Here is a 20,314-nt window from a genome sequence, read left to right on the forward strand (position 1 = left end):
CCCTCAATCTCTGTTGCAGTCTGAGAGGATTGTAACGTTGAGGCTTTTCTAGAAACTGAAGGTCGAAGGGCTCTTGTGCCTATTGTATTTTCCAGATTAGTTTGGCAACATGAGTTTCTTGAATTCTGCTGGCAAAAGGGTGGGGGAGCCACAAAGGAGGTGATTATATATTAGCAGGTTAAGGCCATCAGAGGTTTAAAGTATGGGGCTTGGGAGCTTCCACAACCCTTACTTGCCATGTTAACTAGGACAGGTGACTTTATCTCTCTGAGCCTGTTTCTCATATGTAAAGTAGTATAATTTACCTACTTCATGGGGTTTTGAATGGATAAATGGAACAAAGAGCACTTACTACAGTGCCTGACACACAAATACTCAGGAGGTGGCAACTGCTATTATTATTTTCCAGTGAAACTTAATTGCCCATAACTAAAGCAGATGCTAATCATCCTATTGCAAGCAGACAATTCTTAAAACTGGGGAAGAGCAGAATGGAGTGCTGACAGGAGGAGTGAGGAGATGCAGGAGGGAGAGAGGAGGCATATTTAGATGCTAAAAACTTTGGTGGAAAAACATTTTTAGAAGGCCTTTATTAAAAGCTAATGCCTGGAGTGAAAATAAAAAGGAAAGCTAGGGAATAAAAGGAAAGCAGGAACATTTCTGTATATTTTCCAGTTAGTGAGATTAAAAAATGGCAGGTTTTACAGGCCTTGGTTTTAAAAACGTCTGCCAAATGTAAGATGATATTATACATGTATTTCCTTTCTTCCTAGGGCTGGAGTGAACTCTTACTGAGAGTTAATACACACAGGCGCACACATATAACATTCTTTTTAAAAAATATTCTCATAGAAATATGCAGCTGCTACAGAGAAATCCTTGAAAGTCAAAAATATTTAAAAAAAACATAGCAAATCCAAATCATTCTTTTAGTTATGATACCGGCTATAGGTTAAATGCTATTTAGATATAATATCTCTTAAATATCAATTTATTGATTTCATGACATTTATCAGATGCCTACTTTGTGTGAGGTTCTGGTTGACACTAATGAATGGTTTGACCAGATCTCTTACATTAAAGGGTTTTTAATTTAATTGTGTGGTGAAGAGGAAAATAAGTCAATCACTCTTAGAAGCATGTGTGTATATATATCTTTATTACCTGTGGGAATGTGGACGAGGGGTATGAAATCAGGCCAAGAACTAAGGAATGCTGCTCAGAAGAGGACATTGAGCTGAGGTTTGAAGAGTTAGCAAGGTAATTTAGTAAAAGTATGGTATTTTAGGCAGATAACTCTCCATTCATGAAGTCATGGAAGCATGACCCACTGAAGGAACTCTGTAGCTCTCCATGGCCACTTAAATTTAAATTTGTTAGAATTAAATGAAATTTAAAATTCAGTTTCTTAGTCATACTAGTCATATTTCAAGTGCTCAGTAGCCATATATAGCCAATGGCTACCATACTGGACAGCTCAGATATAGAACTTTTCCATAATTGCAGGAAGTTCTGTTGGACAAGGCTTCTCTAAGTAGTTCAGTCTGGTGAATGTAGAGAACATTGGTAGTATAGTGGAGATAAAGCTAGAGAGGTAGGGAGAGGCTGTATCTTGACAATTGGGGCACTGAGCAAAGGAGTTCAAACTTTATCCTTAAAGTTGTAGTGAGTCATTTGATTTTAAGTGAAGGTGTGATATGATCCACTCTGTGTTTTAGCTAGATTCTTCCAAAAGCAGGGTGGAAGACTAGATTGGAGACAAGTAGAGAGTAGAGAGGTTTCTCTACTAGAGGAATCAGAATAACCCAAGACTGTTCCAACTTTTTTTTGTTTTTTGTTTTGTTGAGAATGAGAGCCTGAACTAAGGTGGCAGTAGGAAAGGAGAAGGGAGAAGGGGGCGGGGGAAGCAGGTGAGAGAAAGATAAAGAGTTTGCAGAGCTTGAAGATTGCTTGAACTTAGAACTTAAGGAAGAGGGAAACCTTGATGGCACTGAATGGATGGATAATGATAAGGCACTCAGTATGGGAGCATGCTTTGGAGTATAAAGGTGATGAATTAGGGTTGTACAGGCAAGTGAGCAGAGGGGTCTAGAACTCATGGGAGAGAATCTGGGCAGAGTAAGAGTGGTCACTGGGGTGCGTATAAAAAGTGTGAGGAATAGTTTCCAGGGTGGCACCTTGGAGAATTTCTCACTCTACTCCTCTCATTTAAGGGGCAAATGAGAAGCTAGTACCCACAAAAGAGACTAAGAATTAGAAGGAAAAGCAAGAGAGCAGGGTCCCTGAATAAGGGGGTAGAGTGTCAAGAAAAGAATGGTCCACAGCGCAGGCACAGCAGAGAATACAAGGATCTTAGAGAATAGAGAAAGTGTCCACAAGAACTTGGCAATGGGAGTTATTGGTAAGCTTAATAAAGGCAATTTTATTGGAAGGTTGGAAGCGGAAAATCAATTATGGTGGGTTATGGAATACGTGGAAGGTGAGAAATTTGAGTCACTAAAGTTTGATAATTTCAAGAAATATTTGTTAAGAAGCAAGAGAAAATGGTAATTGAGAAGGTTTTAGGGATTTGAGATTTGAGAAAATTAAATGTGTTTATGTACAAAGAAGGAAAAAGCCAGAATAAAGAGAGGGTGAAAGTGTCAGGAGCAGAGGGGAGTTGATCTAGATCCTTGAAGAGGTAGAAAGAAATGGAATTAAAACACAGGTAGAGATATAGCTTTGAATGTATGAAGCATCTCTTCCACCAAGATAATTGTAGATGCAGATAATTTTATAAATAGCAGAGGAAGAAATTCAGAAAGTTTCTGCCTAAACACTGGAAATAAGTAGACATACTTAGAATCACATCTCAACTTGACTGCTTTTTAGTTTTGTGATCTTAGGCAAGTTTTCTAATCTTCTGAGTTTTGTTCATTTAAAAATGAAATGGATTTCAGAACAGGGCTAAAGTTAGATAATACGTGGAAAGCTCTTAACAATGGTTGATGTTCAGTAGTTAGTCTTTTTAATTTCCCCTCCCTTTAAAACCTTGATACATGAGTTCTCTTCAAAAAGTGATAAGGAGATTTTATGTCATGTGTACATGTCTCACAAAAAGAAGAGATTGAGATTTGAGACTGATTTCATTGCACAGTGATATTCAAAGAAGCACCAGCAGTGAACTGGGTGTTTTAAGACAGGTTTATGTAGTACTTTTTTTAAAAATAGAAACAAAATTTAAATGGGATAATAGAGACTTAACACAATACATAGTAATTTATGAGTTTATTGTTTAGAAAACCATTGTATAATTGAGACATTAGAGTTGTCACTAGAGGCCTTGAACTAGGTTAAGTGCCAAAAGATAGCTACTTACGCCTATTTGTTTAAATGCATTTACATGCTTTTCTTCTCTTCTTGTCCTATCTCCCACAAAACATCTCTTTCCTCTCTGAAAGAAAAATAAAAGGAATACACCCACACCTGTAAGGTTTTCCAAATCTTTCTTTCTGTGAGTGTTAATAAATCTCTAGGCTACAATGCCGTTATCCTTATTGACTTGTTTATTTTTTTACATAATATGGTCTCTTGCTTTCCTGTTTATAATGTTTTCTTCATTAGAGATTTAAAACTTTGTGTGAGTAGTACAGGATGTCATTTAAGTCTCTGGACATTTTTTAGTCATTAAGTGAACAATTACTGAGTATCTGCTTTGCTAGGCCGTGAGCTGAAACTGGGGATGTTGAGATGATCAAAACTCAACTTCTCAAAAATTTCAGGAGAGGCAGACAGATACATGTGATAAGTGGCATGAAATGTTTTTCAATATTAGTTTTGGAAAATATTTAAGAAGTCTTTATCCAAAGAGATTATTTTTTTTGAAATTTTAGATGGAATTGAACTTCATGTCCACTTTTATGAAAAAAATATTCTTTAGTCTAATGGCTACTCTGACTTGCACTTTGTTATTAGGCCAGTTTTAATTTTATGTTGTTAATTTTAGTCCCTTCCAGATATACAGCATATTCAGGAAGAGAATTTATCCTCCCCACCATTGGGTCCTCCCAACTATCTACAAGTGTCCAAAGATTCTGCCAGTACTAGTAGCAAGAACTCTTCTTGTGACACGGATGACTTTGTTTTGGTTCCACACAACATCTCGTCAGACCACTCATGTGAGAATCTTTTCTACTTGTACATGTTCTGTTTCCTAATTTACTTGATTAGTGTTTTTTGTTTGTTTGTTTTAAAACCTTTATATAATGCTCTTTTGCGTCGGGCCCCTTTTCAAATGGGCATTTTATTTAGTTGTTGAATTCTCAACCTTTCTAAATCCTGCTCAGTCACCTTCTATAAAACAATAACTTTGGATTCTGAAGGTAGATGAAAACTTTATAAGAAATGACATCAAATTCAATTCTGTTTGTATCTAAATAAATGTAGAAGTCAGCAAAATGAGAGAAATTAAATTGAGATAAAAGAATTAAAGGAAGACCTCTTTTGAGAAAAACCTAAGATTCAAAGGAGTCTTAAAACAATGTGGATATCTTTCAGAAGATAATGGCATAAGTTCAGGAATGAGTTTCATAAATTTATAAAGGGAGATGAATCTATGTTGACCGAAGGAATACTGAAGGTTACCAGAAAACCTACAAAAAAGAGAACTTAGAAAAACCATTAAAAAAGAAAGAACTATGGGTTATGAAGGAATAAGATCAGAAAAGCCAGAAATTTGATTACTTTAATAATTAAATAATATCAAAATGACTGCGTGCGGGTACAGATGGTTGGAGAAGTTTGTATCAAGAGGTCTATTTACAATGACGTTTTAAACCCTCAAAGTTTTACATCTTTTTAAAAAAAGAGGTCTATTTAGTTGTTTATCAAATACTTATTTAATAGCTGCTTATGTTAGGCACCGTGCTAGTTGTTGAGAAGGCGATAATCCCTTCAGGATTTATTGGTTAGAGAGGGAAAACATGGACACCACAGCAGTAGTAGGTGGCAGTTTATGATCAGTGCTATGAAAACTGGTAGTTACCTTTAAAAATCTTTTAGTACAGTGGTTTTATTTCATTAAAAAAAGTAATTCAGACTTTAAAATTATGAAATATTTCAAACAAAATAATTCAGTAGACACTCATATTACCTACTGTGCTAATTTTACTTATTTCAACATTTTACCATATTTGTTTTAGATGTCTTTTATTTATTTTATTGTTATTCTTTCTTTCTTTCTTTCTTTCTTTCTTTCTTTCTTTCTTTCTTTCTTTCTTTCTTTCTTTCTTTCTTTCTTTCTTTCTTTTCTTTTTTTTCTTTTCTTTCGTCTTTTTAAAAGATATAAAATGCTGTAGATACAGCTAAAGTCCCTTTCCTCATTCTACTCTTGTCAGAGATATATTCCTGTAAATAGTTTTATACTTCTACATATGCCTGCGTGCATAAATAACATACAGTATTTTTGTTTTATTACAGTTTTAAGTAAATGCTATATAGAATGTTTCTGCAGTTTGCTTTTTACTCATATTTTTGTTTTGTATCTAAATACATATCTAGATGTGTATCTAATTGGTTTTAATATCTGGATTTTCTAGTACAACTAAACCACAGTTTATCCATTTCCCTGTTGATGGTTACTTGGATTATTTCTGTCTTTTCACTATTCGAAATGTATTTTAACAGATATCCTTGTGCCAGAATTTCTTTCAAGTGGATACTCTAAATATGTACAGCTTCAGCTCTATAAAATACTGGTGCAGACAAGTTGTAAGCAACTAATAGTCTGCTATGCTGCCAAATGTTATAATGGTACCTTGTAAAGATTTTTTAAATTATTTTTTTCATATTTAACTTTACCTGGAATTCATTTGTGTGGTTGGAATAAGGTAGAGTTCTATCAGTTATGCCAGCATTATTTATCGAACATTCTGTCCTTCTCTATTGATGTACAGTTCCAAATTTGTCATATCAGGTTTATATATGTGATTGGGTTTGTTTTAAGGTTTTTTATTCTATTCATTGGTCTATTTGTCTATATTATCATTTTTAAATGCTTGTATGTCTGTGTGAAATGGGGATGGAGGGTAATGGTAGAGAGCATCCTAATATTCTTGGGAATCACCCTGGCTATTCTTGGCCCCTTTTCCCCCTATATGGTTTAATTTTAGCTTGACAAATATTACTTGGAGATTTTGATGGGAATTGCATTGATTCTCGAAGACCTATTCAGGGACAGTTAGAATCTTTACAATATTGTATTGTCTACACAAGAATGTTTGGTGTGTTTTTCCACTTATTTAGGTTTCTTTAATGTGTTTCGATACACATTTATACTTTTCTGCATAAAGGGTATTCATATCTTTTATTCTAGTTACTTTCTTTACTACTTGGGTAAATATTGCCTTAAAAAATGTTTTTTTCAAAACTGCTCTTGTTGAGGTCTTTGTACTACCAAGGGGTCAGTTCTTAGTCCTCCTATTTTTGATATGTCCACAGCATTTGTTATAGTTGACCACCCTTTTTTAATTATTAAAAATTTGTTATTATGAAATATATCATACATGTAAGATATTTTTTTGAAAGATTTGATTTTTTTAGAGCAGTTTTAGGTTTATAACAAAATTGAGAGTATAGTACAGAGATTTCTCATATATCTTCTATCCCCATATATGCGTAGTCTTCATCATTATCAATATCCCTCACCACAGGGGTACATTTATTACCAAGGATGAACCTACACTGACACATTACCATCCCCCAAACTTCATAGTTTAGAGTTCATTCTTGGCAAAGTACTTTTTGTTCGGTTGGACAAATGTATAATGACAAATATCCATCATTATAATATCATACAGAGCATTTTCACTGCCCTAAAAATCCTGTTCTCTACCTACTCGTCTCTCCCCACCTAACCCCTGGAAACCACTGGTCTTTTTATTGTCTCTATAGTTTTGCCTTTTTCAGAATGTCATATAGTTGGAATTAATCAGTTTGTAGCCCTTTCAAATGGGCTTCTTTCACTTAGCAATATACATTTAAGATTCCTCCATATCTTTTCATGGGCTGATAGCTCACTTCTTTTTAGTGCTGAATAATATTCTCTTGTCTGGATGTACCACGATTTACCCATTCACCTATTGAAGAATGTCTTGATTGCTTCCAAGTTTTGGCAGTTATGAATAAAGCTACTATAAACATCCTTGTGCAAGTTTTTGTGTAGATATTAGTGTTCAACTTTTGGGTAAATACCAAAGAGCATGATTGCCGAATGGGATGGTAAGATTATGTGTAGTTTTGTAAGAAACCATCAGAGTGGCTGTACCATTTTGTATGCCTACTGTTATTGAATGGGAGTTTCTGTTGTTTCACATCCTTACCACCATTGAGTGTTGTCAGTGTTCCAGATTTTGGCTATTCTGATAGATGTGTAGTGGTATCTTGTTATTTTAACTTGCATTTTTCTAATGACATATAATGTTCAGCATCTTTTCATATGTTTATTCACCATCCATATAAGTGAGGTGTTGGTTGAGATCTTTGGCCTATTTATTAATCAGATTGTTATCTTACTGTTAAGTTTTAAGAGTTCTTTGTATATTTTGAATAATAGTCCTTTATTAGCTATATTTTTTGGAAATATTTTTGCCCAGCCTATGGCTTGTCTTCCACTTCTCTTGATATTATCTTTCACAGAATAGTTGTTTTTAGTTCTAATGATGTCCAGCTTTTTAATTAATTTATTTCTTTAATGACTCATGTCATTTGTGTTGGCATCGTGATACTCAAGGTCATTTAGGTTTTCTCCTATGTTATCTCCTAGGAGTTACATAGTTTTTGTTTTACATTTTGGTCTGTGATCCATTTTGAATTTGTTCAAAGTGTGTAAGGTCTTTGTCTAGATTTATTTATGTTGCATGTGGATATTCAGTTTTTTTCAGCACCACTTGTTGAAAAGACTATCTTTGCTCCATTGTACTGTCTTTGTTCCTTTGTCAAAAATCAGTTGATTATATTTATGGGGATCTATTTCTGGGCTGTCTGTGCTGTTCCATTGATCTATTGTCTGTTTTTGCCAATACCAGACTGTCTTGATTACTGTAACTTTATAGTAAGTCTTGAAGGTGGGTAGTGTCAGTCTTCGACTTTATTTTCTTTCAATATTGTGTTAGCCACACAATATTATGAGTCTTCTGCTTCTCCACATAAACTTAAGAATCATTTTGTCAGTAACCACAAAATAACGTGCTGGGATTTTGATTGAGATTGCATTGAATTTATAGATCAAATTAGGAAGAAATGACAGCATGACAATATTGAGTTTTCCTATCCATAAATATGGAATATCTCTCTATTTAGTTCTTAATTTCATTTGTTGGTTTTGTAGTTTGTCTCAAATAGACCTCATATATATTTTGTTAGATATATACCTAAATATTTCATTTTGGGAGGTGCTAATGTAAATAGTATTGTGTTTTTCATTTCAAATTCTACTTAGTCATTGTCGATATATAGGAAAACAATTGGCTTTTTATATTAACTTTGTATCCTGCAACCTTGCTATAATCACTTATTAGTTCCAGGAGTTTTCTTGTTGTCGTTTCAGGTTTTTTTTTTTTTACGTAGGTAGTCATGTCATTGGTGAACAATAGTTTTATGTCTGCCTTCCCAATCTGTATACCTTTCATTTCCTTTTCTTGACTTATTGTATTGGCAAGGACTTTTAGTGCAATGTTGAAAAGGAGTGGTGAGAGAAGACATCCTTGCCTTTTTACTTGATCTTAGTGGGAAAAGCTTTGAGTTTCTCACCATTAAGTCTGATTTTAGCTGTAGTTTTTTATAGATATTCTTTGTCAAGTTCAGACAGTTTCCCCTATAAACCTAATTTACCAAGTTTTTATCATGAATGTGGATGTTGGAGTTTGTCAGATGCTTTTTCTGCATCTATTGATATGATCATGTGACTTTTTCCTTTTTAGTCTATTGATATGATGGATTACATTAATTGATTTTCGGTTGTTAAAGCAGCCTTGCATATCTGGGATAAATCCCACTTGGTCATGGTGTATAATTCTTTTTGTACATTGTTGGGTTCAATTTGCTAATATTTTGTTGAAGATTTTTGCATCTATGATCATGAGAGATATTGGTCTGTAGTTTTCTTGTGATCTTTGGTTTTGGTATTAGGATAATGGCGGCCTCATCAAATGAGTTAGAAAGTATTCCCTCTGCTTCTGTCCTCTAAAAGAGATTGTAGTTAGAGATTTGGTACAATTTATTTCTTAAATGTTTGGTAGAATTCACCATCTGGTCCTGGTGCTTTCTGTTTTGGAAGGTTATTAATTATTTAACTTCTTTGATAGATATAGGACTATTTATATTGTCGATTTCTTCATGTGTGAGCTTTGGCAGATTTTGTCTTTCAAATTTGTGGTCATAGAGTTGTTCATAATAGTCATTTATTATTTTTTCAATGTCAGTGGGATGTGTACTGATGTTCCCTTTTTCGATTATTAGCAATTTGTGTCCCTTCTTTTTTTTTTCTAAGTTAACCTAACTAGTAGTTTGCCAATTTTCTTGATCATTTCAAAGAACTAACTTTTGGTTTTGTTGATTTTATTGACTTCCTGTTTTCAGTTTCATTGATTTCTGCTCTAATTCTTATTATTTCTTTTATTCTACTTACTTTGGACTTAATTTGCTATTTTTTCACCCCAAGTTTCTGAAGGTGGAAACTTAGATTATTGAATTTAGATCTTTTTTATCCTCTAATATGTGCATTCAGTACTATAAATTTCTTCTTTTAGGCACTGCTTTTGCTGCTTCCTACAAATTTGATGTTTGTTGTATTTTCAGTTAGTTAAAAATACTTTTAAATTTCTCTCGTTCTTTGACCCATGTGTTCTTTGGAAGTGTTTTGTTTAGTTTCTACATACTTTGGAATTTTCCATTTATCTTTTTGTTACTGATTTCTAGTTTCATTCCATTGTGGTCTGAGAGCAGACATTGTATTTTTATTCTTTTAAATTTGTTAAGGTGTGTTTTATGGTCCAGATTGTAGTCTGTCTTGGTAAATGTTCTATGTGAGTTTGAACAAAATCTTTATTCTGTTGTTTTTGGATGAAGTAATCTATAGATGTCAATTCTCTCTAGGTGGTTGATAGTGCTATTGAGTTCAGCTATGATCCTTGCTGATTTTCTGTCTGCTGAATCTATTTCCAAGGGAGAGTCTTTGAAGTCTCCAACTCTAATAGTAGATTCATTTATATTTTCTTGCAGTTTTATCAGTTTTTGCCTTACATGGTTTGACTCTCCATTGTTAGGACCATACATGTTAAGAATTGATGTGTTTTCTTGGAGAATTTATGTTTACATAAATATGATTTTATCATTATGTAATGCCCTTTAACTCTGATAACTTTTCTTACTTTGAAGTCTGCTCTGTCTGAAATTAATGTAGCCACTTCTGCTTTTTTTGATTAGTATTAGCGTGGTCTATTTTTCTAGCCATTTACTTTTAATCTATATGTGTCTTTATTTTTTTAACATGAGTTTCTTGTAGATAGCATATAGTTGGATCATGTTTTTTGATCCACTCTGAAATCTGTCTTGGTACATTTAGACTATTGATGTTAAAAGTGATTATTGATATAATTAGATTAATATTTACCATATTTGTTACTTTTTTCTATTCGTTATCCTTGTTCTTTGTTTCTGTTTTTGCCTTCCTTTTTCTGCCTCCTGTTGTGCTAATTATTATGATTCCATTTTTGTTCCTTTTTTAGCATATCAATTATACTTTTTAAAACTATTTTTAGTGGTTGTCTTAGAGTTTTCAGTATTATGTTTATAAATAATCCAGGCCTACTGTTAAATAACACTATACCACTTCACAGGTATTGCGAGTACCTTATAATAAAACAGTCTTCATTCCTCCTGACTCTTGTATTATTGCTGACATTCATTTTGCTTACATATAAGCATTCACAAGCGTATATATGTACACATAAGATATATACATAAACATACATAACCAAATACATTGTTGCCATTATTATTTTTTCCCCCCTCCCCGACTTCTACCCCTGACCTATGGATGTTGCTGTTTCTCCTTAAGAACTGGATCTCTAAAGGTGGGGTGTCTCCTCCCACACACTCAGAGTGTGCACCTGGGGCCTGGCGCACCCGGCAAACTCGGAGGGCCTGGTGCACCCAGGGTATGGTCCATGGCTCCACCTGGGGCGAGAACCCCGGACTTTCTATGTGTAAAAGCAGACGGGCTAACCACTACACTATAGAGCCACCCCTGCCATTATTATTTTGAACAAACTGTTATCTGTTAGATCATTTAAAAATAAGAAAAATAAAAGTTTTAATTTTACTTTCACTTATTCCTTCTTTGGTGTTCTTTCTTTTTGTAGATCCAGTTTCCTGACCTGTATTATTTTCCTTCAGTCTAAAGAACTTCTTTTAACATTTCTTACAAGGTAGTATATTGGCAACAAATTCCCTCAATTTTTGTCTTAGAAAATCTTTTTTTTTTTTTTTCAGTTTTGAGGATAATTTTGCAGGGTACAGAATTTTAAGTTGGCGATTTATTTCTTTCAACACTTTAAATATTTCTCTCCACTCTCTTCTTGCTTGCATGGTTTCTGAGGAGAAGTAATGTAATTTTTATCTTTGTTCCTCTAAAGGTATAGTGTTTGTTTCCTCTGGCATCTTACAGGATTTTTTCTTTATTTTTGATTTTCTGTATTTGAAAATGATATGCCTAGGTATACAGTCATGTGCTGCATTAGGATGTTTTGGTCAGTGACAGACACCATATACAAGTGGGCCCATGAGATTATAATGGATCTGAAAAATTCCTGTTGCCTAGCAATGTCTTAGCCATTGTAACACCTTAGCACAATGCATTAAATAAATACTTAACCATTGTGTTACAATTGCCTACAGTATTCAGTACAGTAACATTCTTTAAAGGTTTGTAGCATAGAAGCTGTAGGGGAACAGAATTTCATCCCAAAATATGTCTCTTTGGCATAAGGATTATATTAGGCTGGTTAATTTTAAGAAACAGCAGACGTGGGAGAAGCTGTGAAGTAGAAGTTACCTTTTGTAACAGATTATTATATTTGTGAGCAAGGTCTCCATTTGTAAGGGTGTCAGATATAGGGGGATAACCTTATCTCTAGAAATTCTATCAGCGCAGAACACAAGGACAAATTTGCATAACAACCTTAGTCTTCAGCTGAAGATGGTTTTTAAAGGTGATGACTTCAACTATTTTGGCAAGTTATTGAGTTTTCCCAGGAAATTGTTCCTTTCTGTTCCTTTCTCTCCCATGTATATAGGAGGTATACATGTTATTAAATTTTGTTCTTCTGTTAATCTATCTTTTATTACAAAGATGTCTCAGCAAAAAACCCAGAAGGGCTAGAGGAAAAATTATTTTTCCTCTCCTGTAGAGCAATAGGATATACCATATAACCTAGATGTATAGCGGGCTATACCATCTAGGCTTGTGTAAGTGTATCTATGATGTTTATATGAACACATCGCCTAAATATTTCTCAAAATTTATCCCCATCAGTCAGTGGTGTGCAACTGTAGTTGTTTGGGGCATTTATCTTGCATGTTGTTCTCTGAGCTTCCTGGATCTGTGGCTTAGTGTCTGACATTAACTTGGGGAAAATTCTCAGTCATTATTGTTTCAAATATTTCCTTCTGTTCTTTCTTTCTTCTCCTGGTAATCTCATTACTCATGTTAGACCTTTTGTAGTTTCACAGACCTTGGATATTCCGTTCTGGTATTTTAAGTCTTTGTTCTCTTTGTTTTTTGCTTTTCAAGGATTCTTTTGACGTATTCTTTAGCTCAAAGATTTTTTTTTTTGTCACCTGTGTCTAGTCTACTAGTAAGCCCATCATTTCCGTTAGTGTTTTCTTTTTTTAATATCTAGCTTTTTTGGTTCTTTCATAGATTTCTATCTCTCTGCTACATTGCCCGTCTGTTCTTTTATGCTGTCTACATTTTCAATTAGAGCCCTTAGCATATTAATTGTAGTTCTTTTAAATTCCTGGTCCGATAACTCAAACATCCCTGCCATGTCTGGTTCTGATACTTTGTCTCTTCAAATTGTGTTTTTGCTTTTTGGTATGCCTTGTAATTTTTTTCTTGGTAGCTATACATGATGTACAGGGTGAAAGGAAGAGTTGTAAAAGGGCTTTAGTAATGTGGTAGTGGGGTATAGGGGCAGAGGCGGTGTTCTCTAGGCCTGTGATTAGGTCTCCAGGCTTTCAGTGAGTCTGGTCTTTCAACTTCTCAAGTGTTTTTTAGTTTCTTCTTCTTGCCTTAGATGAGACAGGATGGCTAGAGGCGGCTAGAGTTGGGTACTTCCTTTTCCCCAGGTCAGTTAGGCTCTGAGCTTAACCTGAGCAGATTAACCTCTGATTAATTAGTTTCCCCTGAGGGCACGCCTTGTTACGAAGATCAGAATGCTGGGACATAATTAAAAGTGTTTCCTTTCCCTCCATGCTGGAAGCAGGAAGGGATTTTTCTTTGATATTTACTGTGGGAACCTGATTGAGTTCCTGGAGGTAAATCTGATATTGTGAGCCCCTCTCTGACTGGATCCTCCAGGAGTTTTTAACTCTTAAGAGTTGTTTGCTATGAGCCTCCAGTGGATTGTCAATTATGGTTCAGGCTTTTCTGTCCTGGCTCTAATTTCTGAGGAGGTTTCTGCTGGTGAGTCTTTCTTTTTTCAGGTAAGCCAGAGCTCCCTGTATTTGTTTCTCCAGTCTTGGGGGCATTGGTTTGCTCTGTATCCTCCCCTATCTTTTGGATCCAAGAAGAGTTTCTGATTTTTCAGTCTGTTCAGCTTTTTACTTATTAGGATGGACTGGTGATTTTCAAGCCCATTACATGGGAAACTTGGAACTGGAAGTGTTGTGGAAAAGTTGCAAAAGTCAGACCTGCAAGAAACCAAGCCGCACTCAGAGAGTTGGAGAACTGCAGTCCCACAGTTGCTAGGCTGGGCTGGAAGATCTGGGCCAGGAGCTCAGTTGCAACGTTCCTTATATAGAACTCATTTAGCATGGGCTGATTGGTTAATTTGTCCTCAGATGTTTACAAAGTGTGGGAATTGCTATGGGTTGCAGGCAGTTAGAAAGAGTTACAAAGTGTGGGAGTTGTTAAAGGGTACAGGAAGTTACATTTGTTGCTCGGACAGAACAAGCAAAAGGGAAGAAGAGTCTTTAGTTAATTTTGAGTACAGCCTATGCAGTAAGCATATCTACAGAAGCAGAACAAAGAGTTAATTAGCTTTTTGAGTAAAAATTCCTCTTCAGAAGTCCCCATATAAGATATTTAAAACATTTATACAATTTAAAAGTAGTAATATAACAAATACCTGAGCTCCTGCCTCTGATTTTCTCACCTTGTTTTGTCTTCTTGCTCTACTTTTAGGAAAATTTCCTTAATGTTTTCTTCTTCTAACCTATTTTTTAAATTTATGCTCTGCTATTTTGAATTTTCAGAAGCTCCTTTTCCACCTCTGAATATTATTGTTCTTCAGGGTGCAATATTTTGTTTTATCTCTGAAGACATTAATTTTATACACACACACACACATTAATATATATATTAACTTTTCCTTGAAAAATGTCTTAATTTTTTCCCTCCTAATTTGTTTTATTTTTATTTACTTATTTATTTGTTTATTTTAACTTTTTTTTTTTTTAGGCGAGGCAACCCTTGGTTGACTTCACAGATTACAAGGATCTTGTCAGCTTATAATCCTTTATTTTTTATTTTTTACGCCTACAGCACCTCGTCTTCCTTGGTGGTCTACCATCCAAGTACTAACCAGGCCCAACCCTGCTTAGCTTCCAAGATCAGATAGGATTGGGCTTGTTCAGGATGGCATGGCCGTAGACCCCTAGTTTGTTTTAGAGTGTGGTTTTCATATTAGATTCTTTCTTTGGATATTTGATGATTGTTGTGTGCTCGTAATTATGGACAGCGAGCCTCAACAATGAGCGAGTCACTACCTTGGACTGCTTCCTTTTGGTAGGTAGTGGGGATGGGGCGTGGTTCTCAGATTCCCCAAAGAGAAGACTCAGCCAGTCTTCTGTCTAAAGAGTATATACGTGATATCACAGGGGGAGCCAAACAGGGGAAGAAGGCTGGAGGTCTTAAAAGTCAGTGTGTAAAATTTTTCTACTAATTTCCTTTCCCCCAATAACTTCTCATTATATATTGCTGTCTTCATCTCTGCCTGGTGTTCTGCAGTCTAGAGACTTTCAGTTTTATATTGTCCAGGTATAAACATCCAGCCTTTTCCTGTAGTGTGGGGGATGGGTGTTGCTTCTCTGCATAGAGCTGGGGAAAGGATATAAATTCTGCTTCCAAATTGACTTTAAAATAATCCTTTCAGTACTACCTTCAATGCTACTTTGAAAGTTATCTGGTATTGCTAAGTACTCAGCCTTTTGGGAATCTGATATAAATTGATTTACTTCTGGGCTCTCCTGCTTGCTAAGGATTCTATCTTCTTGGGTCTACTAGGTCAAATACCACTTATATCAACTTTCTAGCTCCTGAATTTTTAAGGCTGTTGACTGCTGTGCTTCTTGCCTTTTTGAGTTTAGGCTCTTTTCTCTTTCCCATTCTCTCTCTTGTTTCAAAATAACCATATGGTATCAAACTAACAATATGATTGCTGAAAAAAAAAACCATTTAAAACCTTTTTGTGGGTCTTTTTGTCCATAGGAATGTCCAAATTATCCAGTTTCAGAGTCTCTGGAAATAATTCACTTTTGGTGATTATGCTACCAAATTGGTATATGGTTAGATTCCTTTGCTTCATTATACTTTTGATTTCTAGGGTTTATTCTTTTGTTTAACTTTGTTTCATGATTACGTACAGTTTCAAACTCATAGCTACAAAATGATGGACACTTAGCGAAATCTAGCTTCTATCCCTGCCTCCCACCCCATTCTACCCTGTTTTCTCCATTACCCTATAGGCCAGTGGTCCCCAACCTTTTTGGCACCAGCGACTGGTGTTCCTATGAGAATCTAATGCCTGATGATCTGAGGTGAAGCTGAGGCAGTGATGCTAGTGCTGGAGAGCAGCTGCAAATAGAGATGAAGCTTCACTTGCTGGCCTGCTGCTCACCACCTGCTGTGAGGCCGGTTCCAGTACTGGTCCACAGCCCCAGAGTTGGGGACCCCTGCTATAGGCAACTATTGTCTTTAAAATAGACTGTTTCCTTGCCCTACTTCTCTTTATCCCTTTATCCTTATTTATTTTCCTTTATATCTCCTGTCACTACCTGACATTATTACCTTCTTTCATTACTAGAATATAAGCTTCTTAAGAGCAGGGATCTCAGATGTGCCAAAATAAATGCTTTTCTCAGCTTCCATTTAGGGCCACTCAAAGCTATATTTGTGATTGGTTTTTTGTTTTTCCTTTTTTGAACATAAGTTAGCAGTATAGTTTACTTTATTTTTTTTAAATTTATATTATTTGGTCAATACTGTGATTTCACATCAATACGCATTAATTATACCCTTACAGCCATTAAAAATCACACGGGGCAATATGATGTAGTGGATTTAACAGTGACAAGGAGTGAAGGGCCCCTGCCTTCTGAGATGTGCTATGTTCCCATATACAAATGACAGAGGAGTAGATGAAGATGGCCTGTGGCATGTGCTACCATGTCTGAGAGGCCCCACCTTCCATGACAGTAAGCCATGCAAGACCCAGGAAAGTGTTATGCTTGAGGATGGGGGTGCTCCAGTGTTAGAGTGAAGTAGACTTTGTTTACAGTCATTTGTGCTAGAATGTGACATAATGTTCCTAAAAATCACTACAACCTGCAAAATTGTTTAGTAAAAACCACAGAGGTTGTGCATAAATTGGGATTAGGGGTATAGCACTCAAAACCTTGTCAGTGACATGTTAAAAGGAACATGATAAAAAGCACAGTTTTTGCACATTAAATGTTGAAGAAATAGATAAACACTGTACTAAATATGACACTTTACCTTGAAAAGACCTGATGTTTTCTTATAGAAGTGGGAATTGAAAGGGTTGCAGCCTGTGAATTTAGCTGGGTGCAGTGTTCTGTGTTCACCCATTGTTATTCATGCACAAAATTGCACGTAAGCAAGTGGTTGTGCTCACATTGTTTCCTAATCGTGTAGGAACGATTTACATTTTTTAAGCAGGTGGTGTAGCAGAACTGACTGAATTTTTCCCATTCTCTTTTAGATGATATACCAACGGGAACTGCTGGCAGACGAGCTTCAAATGAGTTCTTGATGTGTGGAGGGTATGTTTACATATAATTATTATTTTAATTTAATTTTTTTACGCCTACAACAACCGGTCTTCCTAGGCGGTCTCCCATCTAAGTACTAACCAGGCCTGACCCTGCTTAGCTTCCAAGATCAGATGAGATTGAATGTGTTCAGGGTGGCATGGCTGTAGTGTTTACATATAATTAACTAAAAGAATTTTCATAGTTTTTTTAGTAAAGTTATGGAACTTTGTGTTAATTCTAAAATTTATTTTGTTTCACAATTTATCATTAAAAATTTTTTAAATTGTAAAAGAAACACACATAAGATCTGGTGTGTTAAACATTTTTAAGTTTATAGTCCAATAAAGTATAATCACAGTGTTGTGCAACAGATCTCCAGAACTTTTTTATCTTGTAAAACTGAAACTCAGTACTCATTGTAACAACACTCTCATTCCCCACTTCCCCAGGTCCTGGCAACCACCATTCTGTTTTCTGTTTCTATGAATTCGACTACTTTAGATGCCTCATTATATAAATAGAATCATACAATATATGTCTTTTTGTGACTGGCTTAGTTCACTCAGCACAGTGTCCTTAACATTCATTCATGTTGTAACATGTCAGAATTTCCTTTTTAAGGCTAAATAGTATACCGCATTTTATTTATCCATTTGTCTGTTGATGTGCACATGGAGTGCTTCTGCCTCTTGGCTGTTATGAATAATGCTGCTGTGAATGTGAATGTGCAAATATCTATTTGAGACCCTGTTTTTAATTCTGTTGGATATATACCCAAACGTGGGGGTGCTAGATCATATGATAATTCTATTTTTAATTTTTTGAGAAGCTTCCATACTGTTTTTTTTCCGTAATGGTTGCACCGTTTTGCATTCCTAGCAACAATGTAAAAGGGTTCTGAATTTCTCCACATCCTCACCAATATTTGTTAGTTTCTGTTTTGTTTTTTTTTTAATTAAAACCATCTTTTTTTTTTTTAATAGCCATCATTTTAATGGGTGTGAGTTGATATCTCATTGTGGTTGTAATTTGCATTTTTTAAATAATTAGTGGTTTTGAGCATCTTTTCATATACTGTTGGCCATTGTATATCATCTTTGGAGAAATTATCCAAGTTCTTGGTCCATTTTTAATCAGGTTATTTTTTGTTTTGGGGTTATAGGAGTTCTTTATATATTTTGGGTATTAACTTTATCAGATATGTGATTTACAAATATTTTCTCCCATTCCATAGGTTGTCTTTTCACTCTGTTGATGTGTCCCTTTGAGCTCAGAAGGTTTAAAATTTGATACAGTGCCATTTGTCTTTTTTTTGTTTTGTTATCTGTGTGTTTGGTATCCACTTCCAAGAATCATTGCCTAATCCAAATATTAGGCATGAACCTTTCCTCCTGTGTTTTCTTCTAGGAGTTATATAGTTTTGAGTCTTATGTTTAGATTTTTAGTCTCTTTTGAGTTAATTTTTTTCTATGGTGTAAAGTAAAGTTCTAATTTTATTCTTTTGCATGCAGATACCTAGTTTTCCTAGGACCATTTGCTCAAGAGACTGTCCTTTCTCCATTAAGTGATGTTGACGCCTTGTCAAAGATCATTTGTCTGCATACGTAAGGATTTGTTTCTGGGAGCTCTATTCTACTCATTGGTCTATATGGCTATCTCTATGCCAGTACCATACACTTTTGATTATTGTAGCTTTGTTATATATTTTGAGATCAAGAAGTTTGAGACCTCCAATTTGGTTCTTCTTTTCCAAGATTATTTTGACTATTTAGGGTCCCCACAGATTCTATATGAATTTTAGTACAGATTTTTCTATTACTACAAAAAATGTCATTGGTATTTTGATAAGGATTACATTGATCTGTATTTAGGTCACTTTGGGTAGTATTGACATCTTAACAATATTAAGTCTTCCAATCTACGAATGGGGGATGTCTTTAATTTATTTCAGCCATATTTTGTAGTTTCCAGCACGTAAGTCTTTCACCTTCTTGGCTAGATTTATTTTTAGCTATTTTCTTCTTTTTGATACTGTTATAAATGAGATTCTTCTTTTAATTTTCTTTTTGAATTGTTCATTGTTAGTGTATAGAAATACAACTAATTTCTGTGTGTTGATTTTGTATTCTGCAACTTTGCTGAATTTATTAATTTTAGTGGGGTGTATGTGTAATCTTTAGGGTTTTCTACATTTAAGATGATGTTATCTGTAAGCAGAGATAAATTACTTCTTCCTTTTTGACTTGAATGTCTTTTATTTCTTTTTCTTGCCTAATTGCCTTGGCTAGAAATTCTATATTGAGAAGTGGTGAGAATGGGAATCCTTGTCTTGTTGCCGATCATAGAGGAAGGCTTTCAAGCTTTCACCATTGAGTTTGATTTTAGCTGTGTGCTTTTCATATATGGCTTTTTTTATGATACAGTGGTTTCTTTCTAGTTTGTTGAGTGTTTTTATCATGATAGGGTGTTTGTTGGATTTTGTCAAATGCTTTGTCTGTATCACTTGAGGTAATGTAGTTTTTGTCCTGTTAATGTGTATTATAAATTCTTTTTGGTCATGGTGTATTATCCCTTTAATGTGCTGTTGAATTTGTTTTGCTTGTATTTTGTTGATTTTTACATCAAATTTCATCAGGGATACTATTATGTAGTTTTCTTGTAGCGTCTGTGTCTGGCTTTGGTATTGGGTAATGCTGAACTGATTGAATAAGCTTGGGAGTGTTCCCTCCTCTTTAATTTTTGGAAGAGTTTGAGGATTGTTGGTTTTAAATCTTTAAATGTTTGGTAGAATTCACCAGTGAAGCCTTCTGGTCATGAGCTTTTTTTTGTTATTGGGAGGTTTTTGATTACTGATTCAGTCTTCTTACTAGTTACGAGTGTTTGCATTTTCTCCTTCTTCGTGATTTAGTCTTGATAGGTTGTGTATTTGTAGGGAGTTATCCATTTTTTCTAGGTTATCCAATTTGTTGGCAAGCAATTGTTCATAGTATTCTCTTATAAT

The 20,314-nt window shown here is 34.9% G+C and overlaps 1 protein-coding gene and 2 pseudogenes across 2 annotated transcripts in view; 1 reads left to right on the forward strand and 2 right to left on the reverse strand.

Moving 5' to 3' along the window:
- The window catches only part of ULK2 (unc-51 like autophagy activating kinase 2), a 94,080-nt gene that overhangs the window by 38,268 nt on the left and 35,498 nt on the right, over positions 1–20,314 (forward strand). For both annotated transcript variants that reach the window (XM_006908416.3, XM_025044363.1), the window contains exons 13-14: positions 3,986–4,157; positions 17,262–17,322. In XM_006908416.3, coding sequence (XP_006908478.1) covers positions 3,986–4,157; positions 17,262–17,322 — 233 coding nt within the window. The remainder of the gene's footprint in view (positions 1–3,985; positions 4,158–17,261; positions 17,323–20,314) is intronic.
- LOC112477067 lies at positions 14,795–14,913 on the reverse strand (annotated as a pseudogene).
- Positions 17,364–17,482, reverse strand: LOC112477078 (annotated as a pseudogene).

This window comes from Pteropus alecto, unplaced genomic scaffold (genome assembly GCF_000325575.1).
Source record: "Pteropus alecto unplaced genomic scaffold, ASM32557v1 scaffold52, whole genome shotgun sequence".
NCBI classification, from domain to species: Eukaryota; Metazoa; Chordata; class Mammalia; order Chiroptera; family Pteropodidae; genus Pteropus; species Pteropus alecto.